The 8,229-nt window shown below is 56.0% G+C and overlaps 1 protein-coding gene across 1 annotated transcript; it reads right to left on the bottom strand.

The window, feature by feature from the left end:
• Window positions 1-985: 985 nt before the first annotated feature.
• Window positions 986-3,423, bottom strand: LOC308125768 (zinc finger protein PLAG1-like). The gene is made up of 3 exons (XM_080489750.1): window positions 3,375-3,423; window positions 2,067-3,272; window positions 986-1,152 (listed from the first exon to the last, which is right to left on the bottom strand). The coding sequence occupies exon 2, from the start codon at window positions 3,266-3,268 to the stop codon at window positions 2,069-2,071; it is 1,200 nt and encodes a 399-aa protein (XP_080345876.1). The 5' UTR covers window positions 3,269-3,272; window positions 3,375-3,423; the 3' UTR covers window positions 986-1,152; window positions 2,067-2,068.
• Window positions 3,424-8,229: the final 4,806 nt, after the last annotated feature.

Here is an 8,229-nt window from a genome sequence, read left to right on the forward strand (position 1 = left end):
CACTCAGAGGTCACCCAGAGGTCACACTCAGAGGTCACCCAGAGGTCTGACTTAGAGATCATCCATCTCACAAGGTAGAAGATAACGATCCAGAAGCTCAGACCTCCTGCAGTGAAACATAAACTAGAGGAAAGACTCCGCCCCCAGAGGGAGGAGCCTCCAGGATCGATACGTTATGGAAGGCGTACCGAGCAGGAACTGGAACTGGAACAGGACCAGGACCAGGACCTGGACCTGGACCTGGACCTGGAGCAGGACCTGGACCAGCACCAGGACCCCCTCTGGGTTCTTGAGCTGGTTGTTTGTTGCACGTCACTTATTTGTGCACCTTCAGGTTCTCCATCAGGTCCATCAAGTCTGAAGGTGTGGATGAACCAACATCAACATGTAGGTGGAGGTGGAAGGTCGTGACTGAGCTCTGAGAGCCAGGAACCAACCTGACATCATGTTTCATCACATGGTTCCTCACCACCAGCATAGAGAGTGTGTGTGTGTGTGTGTGTGTGTGTGTGTGTGTGTGTGTGTGTGTGTGTGTGTGTGTGTGTGTGTGTGTGTGTGTGTGTGTGTGTGTGTGTGGGTGGGTGGGTGGGTGGGTGGGTGGGTGTGTGTGTGTCACCATCAGCCTTCTCAGACTGTGGATTCCAGGTGGAGCTGCAGCAGAGCCTCATGAGGAACCAGACGGAGGAACCAGATGAAAGAACCAGGCTGAGGAACCAGACAGAGGAACCAGATGGAGGAACCAGACTGAGGAACCAGATGGACGAACCAGACGGACGAACCAGACGGAGGAACCAGACGGAGGAACCAGATGGACGAACCAGACAGAGGAACCAGATGGAGGAACCAGACTGAGGAACCAGATGGACGAACCAGACGGACGAACCAGACGGAGGAACCAGACGGAGGAACCAGATGGACGAACCAGACAGAGGAACCAGATGGACGAACCAGACGGACGAACCAGACAGAGGAACCAGATGGGGGAACCAGACTGAGGAATCACAAGGAGGAACCAGATGGAGGAACCAGACGGAGGAACCACATGGAGGAACCAGATGGAGGAACCAGACGGAGACCGAGGTCCCAGACTCTGCTGGGACTCTTAGGGGTTCAGATGTTGACGATCTTCCAGAACCAGGATCCATGATGAACCTGCTGGTGAACAAGACCAGTTAGTTTCACTGAAAAGCAGTCCTGGACCTGGACCTATACCTACAACTAGACCTGGACCTGGACCTGGACCTGGGGGTACTAGGAGTATGGGGTGGGTATTAGGGGTATAGGGGTACTATGGGTACTGGGGAGTTACTCGGATATAGGGGGTATTGGGGTACTGGGGGGGTATTAGGGGTACAAGGGGGTTTAGGGTTACTGGTGTGGGGGGGTATGGGGGTAATTAGGAGTACTGGGGGGTATTAGGAGTACTGGGGGGTTCCTCAGTCTGCAGTGTTAAGCTGTGGTCCCTCCTCGCGGTTTGTACCGGGACGGGTTTTGGTGTGTCACCACCGGCTGAGATTTTGCGTCAGGGGGTTGAGGTACCTAGCATTGAGGAAGGGTCTCAGAAGGCGGAGCTACAACACAGCCGTCTGCTGATTGGTCAGTGACGATGGTCACTCTGGACTTGCCCTCAATATTTAAATATCTGTTGTTTACATACGCTGCTTTGTGCTCACTGGTTGTTTAGTTAACTGGTTTATTGAAACGTCGGCGCGCCACAAACCCCTGGTGTTCAGACGAGGTGCAGACGCTCCTCTCAGTAACAGGAGGGGCGGAGCTTCAGCAGCCGATGGATGCTGCTGTTCTCAAGGAGAACGTTTTACGCATGTCACAGAGAACAAGGCTCAATGTTTTACTGTGACGGCTGATTCCGCTCTGACTGGACACGCCCCGACCTCGTTCATAACCCCGCCTACATTTTAACCGTTCTGTCTGCGGTGGCACTGCGGCTTTACTGAGTGTGATGACGAGGTGAAATCTGAATACTGTGTGTGTGTGTGTGTGTGTGTGTGTGTGTGTGTGTGTGTGTGTGTGTGTGTGTGTGTGTGTGTGTGAGAAAGTGTACGTACGCTCACTGGAAGGCCTGGTGGAAGCGTGGCAGGGTGGTGGGGGAGCTCAGGCTGGACATGAAGGGGGGGGTCAGCCCCTGCAGTGGACTGTCTGCAGCCTCGGGACCTGCAGCAGGCGGGGGGGGCAGCTGAACCAGGTGGAGGGGATCTTCACTGAGCGGGAAGCAGACCCCCTGCCCCCCACCCCCCCCCACCTGATTGTAGGGAGGCCCGTTCAGCGGCAGAAAGTTAAAGAGCTGTGAAAAGTCCATGAGAGAGGATGAGGTCAGAGAGTCGCCTTCAGCAGCCGGTCTGGAAAGAGCCCCCTCTGCGCCCCCCCCCTCCAGCACTCCTCCACCCTCCAGGACACCCCCACCCTCCAGAACGCCCCCCTGAGGCATCAGGTGGAGTTTGGAGGAGAGTTGAGGGTCGGGGGCTGAGGAGGAGGAGGGTCCGCCGCTCTGTAGCTCCAGCAGGTACGTCTCCAGTTCTCCCTTTAGGTTCTGCTCCCGCTCTGCAGCGGCGGCGGTGGCAGGAAATGAGGTAAAGGTGGAGCCCAGTGGGTACTTCAGGGAGAAGGGGTGAGGGGGGGCGGGGAAGGGCTCTGCGTCCAGGGCGGGGCCACCGTACACGTTGAGCTGGTGCGGCCGTGGCGTTGGCGTCCCCGGGAGCTCGCCCTTGATGCTCCCGGACGGCAGGTTGTAGACGGCGGGCTCCAGCGGGTCGGCGGGCTCGGTCTTGACCCGCAGCAGCTCGCGGGCGTGGCTCTTCTTCACGTGGCGGGTCAGGTGGTCCTTCCTGCCGAAGCGCTGGGCGCAGTACTGACAGAGGAAGTCCTTCCGCCCAGTGTGCACCACCATGTGGCGCCGTACGTCTTTCCGGGTGTAGAAGCGGCGCTCGCAGTGCTCGCAGCGGTGCTTCTTCTCTTTGGTCCCGCCAGACGACTTGCCAGCGTGGGTCTTGAGGTGTTCCAGGACGACGGCGGTGCTGGGGAACGGCTGCAGGCACACCTGGCAGGTGAGGTCTCCGCTGTTGGCGGCGTGCAGGGCGAGGTGGCGTTTGAAGCCCAGCTTGGTGTTGTAGCTCTTTCCACACTCCTGGCAGGTGAAGGCCTCTTTGTACGGGTCGTGGGTGTGCAGGTGGTTCTTTAAGTGATCCTTGCGGTGGAACATTTTCTCACAGTACGAACACTTGTGGGTTTTTTCTGGCGAGTGCGTTGCCATATGCCTTGGAAGACAGACACATTGTATGAGCAGTCATCACATCACATCATGTCAGCACACAGCATCATGTTAAGGAGCAGCGGCGTGCGGCGGCGCCGCTCGGTACCGTAGCAGCTTGTATTTGGAGACGAAGGCCTTGGAGCAGTCGGGGTGCGAGCAGCGGTACGGACGTTCTCCGGTGTGAGAGTACGAGTGCACCTTCAGCTTCTCCAGGCTGTTGAAGGCCTTCGGACACTCCTGGCAGGGGAAGTTTTTCTTGGGCTTCCCTTCTGCTCTCCGCCGCCTCCCGGTGGCCGGTGCGAGCTTGGCGTTGTCCAGGACGTGGTCACGGTGGCCCTGGGTTCCCGTGGCCATGGCGCCCTACGGTAGAGCGGCTACATGGACCGCAGCACGGGGCCCGGGGAGGACTGCTGCGACGACTCCACCCAGGCTGAACAGCTCAGCAGCGCCACCAGGCAGGAGTCTGAGGGAAGAGCAGAGCACCATCACCGGAATGATCCAGCGCTCTGAGCACAAGTGCTCTGAGCACCAACACAAGAATGATCCAGCGCTATGAGCACAAGCGCTCTGAGCCCCAACACCAGAACGATCCATCGCTCTGAGAACAAACACCCGAACAATCCAGAGGTCTGAGCACCAGCGCTCTGAGCACCAACACAAGAATGATCTAGCGCTCTGAGCACCAGCGCGCTGAGAACTAACACCAGAACGAGCCAGTGCTATGAGCACCAACACCGGAACGATCCAGCGCTCTGAGCACCAGCGCGCTGAGAACTAATACCAGAATGATCCAGCGTGCTGAGCACCAGCGCTCTGAGAACCAACACCAGAACTATCCAGCGCTCTGACAACCCACACCACACGCTCTGAGCACCAGCACTCTTAGAACAAACACCAAAATGATCCAGCGCTCTGAGAACCAGCGCTGTGAGCACAAATACCAGAATGATCCAGCGCTCTGAGCACCAGCACTCTGAGCACCAGCGCTCTGAGCACCAACACTCTGAGCTGCAGCGCTCTGAGCACCAGGGCTCTGAACACCAACACCAGAACGATCCAGCACTCTGAGAACAAACACCCGAACAATCCAGCGCTCTGAGCACCAGCGCTCTGAGCACCAACACAAGAATGATCTAGCGCTCTGAGCACTAACACCAGAACGAGCCAGTGCTATGAGCACCAACACCGGAACGATCCAGCGTTCTGAGCACCAACCCAAGAATGATCAAGCGCTATGAGCCCAGACACCAGAACGATCCAGCGCTCTGAGCACCAGCGCGCTGAGAACTAATACCAGAACGATCCAGCGTGCTGAGCCCCAGCGCTCTGAGCACCAACAACAGAATGATCCAGCGCTCTGAGCACCAGCGCTCTGAGAACTAATACCAGAATGATCCAGCGTGCTGAGCACCAGCGCTCTGAGCACCAACAACACAATGATCCAGCGCTCTGAGCACCAACACTATAATGGTCCAGAGCTCTGAGAAACAACACCCGAAAAATCCAGCGCTCTGAGCACCATTAGAATGATCCAGCGCTCTGAGCACCAGCGCTCTAAGCACAAGCGCTCTGAGAACCAACACCAGACCGATCCATCGCTCTGAGAACCAACACCAGAACGGTCCAGTGCTCTGAGAACCAACACCAGAACGATCCAGCGCTCTGAGCACCAGCGCGCTGAGAACTAATCGCAGAATGATCCAGCACTCTGAGAACCAACACCAGAACAGTCCAGCGCTCTGAGCACCAACACAAGAATGATCAAGCGCTCTGAGCACCAGCGCTCTGAGAACCAACACCAGAACGATCCAGCGCTCTGAGAACCAACACCAGAACAGTCCAGCGCTTTGAGCACCAGCGCTCTAAGCACAAGCACTCTGAGAACCAACACCAGAACGATCCAGCGCTCTGATAACCAGCGCTCTGAGAACCAGTGCTCTGAGAACCAACACCAGAACTATCCAGCGCTTTGAGCACCAACACCAGACCGATCCATCGCTCTGAGATCCAACACCAGAACAGTCCAGTGCTCTGAGCACCAACACCAGAACGATCCAGCGCTCTGAGGACCAACACAAGAATGATCAAGCGCTCTGAGCACCAGCGCTCTGAGGACCAACACTGGAACGATGCAGCGCTCTGAAAACCAGCACCAGAATGAGCCAGTGCTATGAGAACCAACACCAGAAAGATCCAGCGCTCTGAGCACCAGCGCTCTTAGAACAAACACCAAAATGATCCAGCGCTCTGAGAACCAGCGCTATGAGCACAAATACCAGAATAATCCAGCACTCTGAGCACCAGTGCTCTGAGCAACAGCGCTCTGAGAACCAGGGCTCTGAACACTAACACTGGAACGATCCAGCGCTCTGAGCACCAACCCAAGAATGATCAAGCGCTCTGAGAACCAACACCAGAATGATCCAGGGCTCTGAGCACCAACAACCATAACGGTCCAGAGCTCTGAGAACCAACACCCGAACAATCCAGCGCTCTGAGCACTATTAGAATGATCCAGCGCTCTGAGAACCAACACCAGAACAATCCAGCGCTCTGAGCATCAACACAAGAATGATCCAGCGCTCTGAGGACCAGCGCTCTGAGAACCAACACCAGAACGATCCAGCGCTCTGAGAACCAACACTAGACCGATCCATCGCTCTGAGAACTAACACCAGAACGATCCAGCGCTCTGCGAACAAGCGCTCTGAGAACCAACACCAGAACGATCCATCGCTCTGAGCACCAACACCAGATCGTTCCAGCGCTCTGAGCACTAGCGCTCTTAGAACAAACACCAAAATGATCCAGCGCTCTGAGAACCAGCACTATGAGCACAAATACCAGAATGATCCAGCGCTCTGAGCACCAACAGTATAATGATCCAGCGCTCTAAGAACCAGCGCTATGAGCCCCAACACCAGAACGATCCAGCGCTGTGAGAACCAACACCCGAACAATCCAGCGGTCTGAACACCAGCGCTCTGAGCACTAACACCAGAACGAGCCAGTGCTATGAGCACCAACACCGGAACGATCCAGCGCTCTGAGCACCAACCCAAGAATGATCAAGCGCTCTGAGCACCAACACAAGAATGATCCAGCGCTCTGAGCACCAGCGCTCTGAGAACCAACACCAGAACTATCCAGCGCTCTGAGCACCAACACCAGACCGATCCATCGCTCCGAGAACCAACACCAGAACGGTCCAGTGCTCTGCGAACAAGCGCTCTGAGAACCAACACCAGAACGATCCATCGCTCTGGTAACCCACACCAGAAAGATCAAGCGCTCTGAGCACCAGCGCTATGAGCACAAATACCAGAATGATCCAGCGCTCTGAGTACCAGCGCTCTGAGGACCAGGGCTCTGAACACCACCACCAGAACGATCCAGCACTCTGAGAACCAACACCTGAACAATCCAGCGCTCTGAGCACCAGCGCTCTGAGCACCAGCGCTCTGAGCACCAACACCAGAACGAGCCAGCGTTCTGAGCACCAACCCAAGAATGATCATGCGCTCAGAGCACCAACAGAATAATGATCCAGCGCTCTGAGAACCAGCGCTATGATCACCAACATAAGAATGATCCAGCGCTCTGAGGACTAACACCAGAACGATCCAGTGCTCTAAGCACCGGTGCTCTGAGAATCAACACCAGAACGATCCAGCGCTCTGAGCACCTACACCAGAACAGTCCAGCACTCTGTGCACCAGCGCTCTGAGCACCAGTGCTCTAAGCACCGGTGCTCTGAGAATCAACACAAGAATGATCCAGCGCTCTGAGCACCAGCGCTCTAAGCACCAGTGCTCTGAGAACCAACACCAGAACAATCCAGTGCTCTGAGCACCAGCGCTCTAAGCACAAGCGCTCTGTGAACCAACACCAGAACGATCCAGCGCTCTGAGCACCATTAGAATGTTCCAGCGCTCTGAGCACCAACACCAGAACGATCCAGCGCTCTGAGAACCAACACAAGAATGATCCAGCACTCTGAGAACCAATACCAGAACGATCCAGCGCTCTGAGCACCAGTGCTCTGAGCATCAACACCAGAACATTCCAGCGCTCTGAGCACCAACACCAGAACAGTCCAGCGCTCTGAGCACCAGGGCTCTAAGCACCAGCGCTCTGAGCATCAACACAAGAATGATAAAGCGCTCTGAGCACCAGCACTCTAAGCACCAGTGCTCTGAGAACCAACACCAGAACAATCCAGCGCTCTGAGCACCAGCACTCTAAGCACAAGTGCTCTGTGAACCAACACCAGACCGATCCATCGCTCTGAAAACCAGCACTCTGAGAACCAGCGCTCTGAGAACCAACACCAGAACGATCCAGCGCTCTGAGCACCATTAGAATGATCCACTGCTCTGAGCACCAACACCAGAACAATCCAGCGCTCTGAGCATCAACACGAGAATGATCCAGCACTCTGAGCACCAGTGCTCTAAGCACCAGTGCTCTGAGAACCAACACCAGAACGATCCAGCGCTCTTAGCACCAACACCAGAACAGTCCAGCGCTCTGAGCACCAGGGCGCTAAGCACCAGCGCTCTGAGAACCAACACCAGAACGATCCAGCGCTCTGAGAACCAACACCAGAACGATCCAGCGCTCTGAGCACCAACACCAGAACAGTCCAGCGCTTTGAGCACCAGCGCTCTAAGCACCAGTGCTCTGAGAACCAACACCAGAACAATCCAGCGCTCTGAGCACCAGCGCTCTAAGCACAAGCGCTCTGTGAACCAACACCAGACCGATCCATCGCTCTGAAAACCAGCACCCTGAGAACCAGCGCTCTGAGAACCAACACCAGAACGATCCAGCGCTCTGAGCACCAACACCAGAACAGTCCAGTGCTTTGAGCACCAGCGCTCTAAAAACAAGCACTCTGAGAACCAACACCAGAACGATCCAGCGCTCTGAGAACCAACAACAGAACGATCCAGCGCTCT

The sequence above is a fragment of the Lipophrys pholis genome (assembly GCF_963383615.2).
Source record: "Lipophrys pholis genome assembly, chromosome: 20".
In the NCBI taxonomy this organism is placed as follows: Eukaryota; Metazoa; Chordata; class Actinopteri; order Blenniiformes; family Blenniidae; genus Lipophrys; species Lipophrys pholis.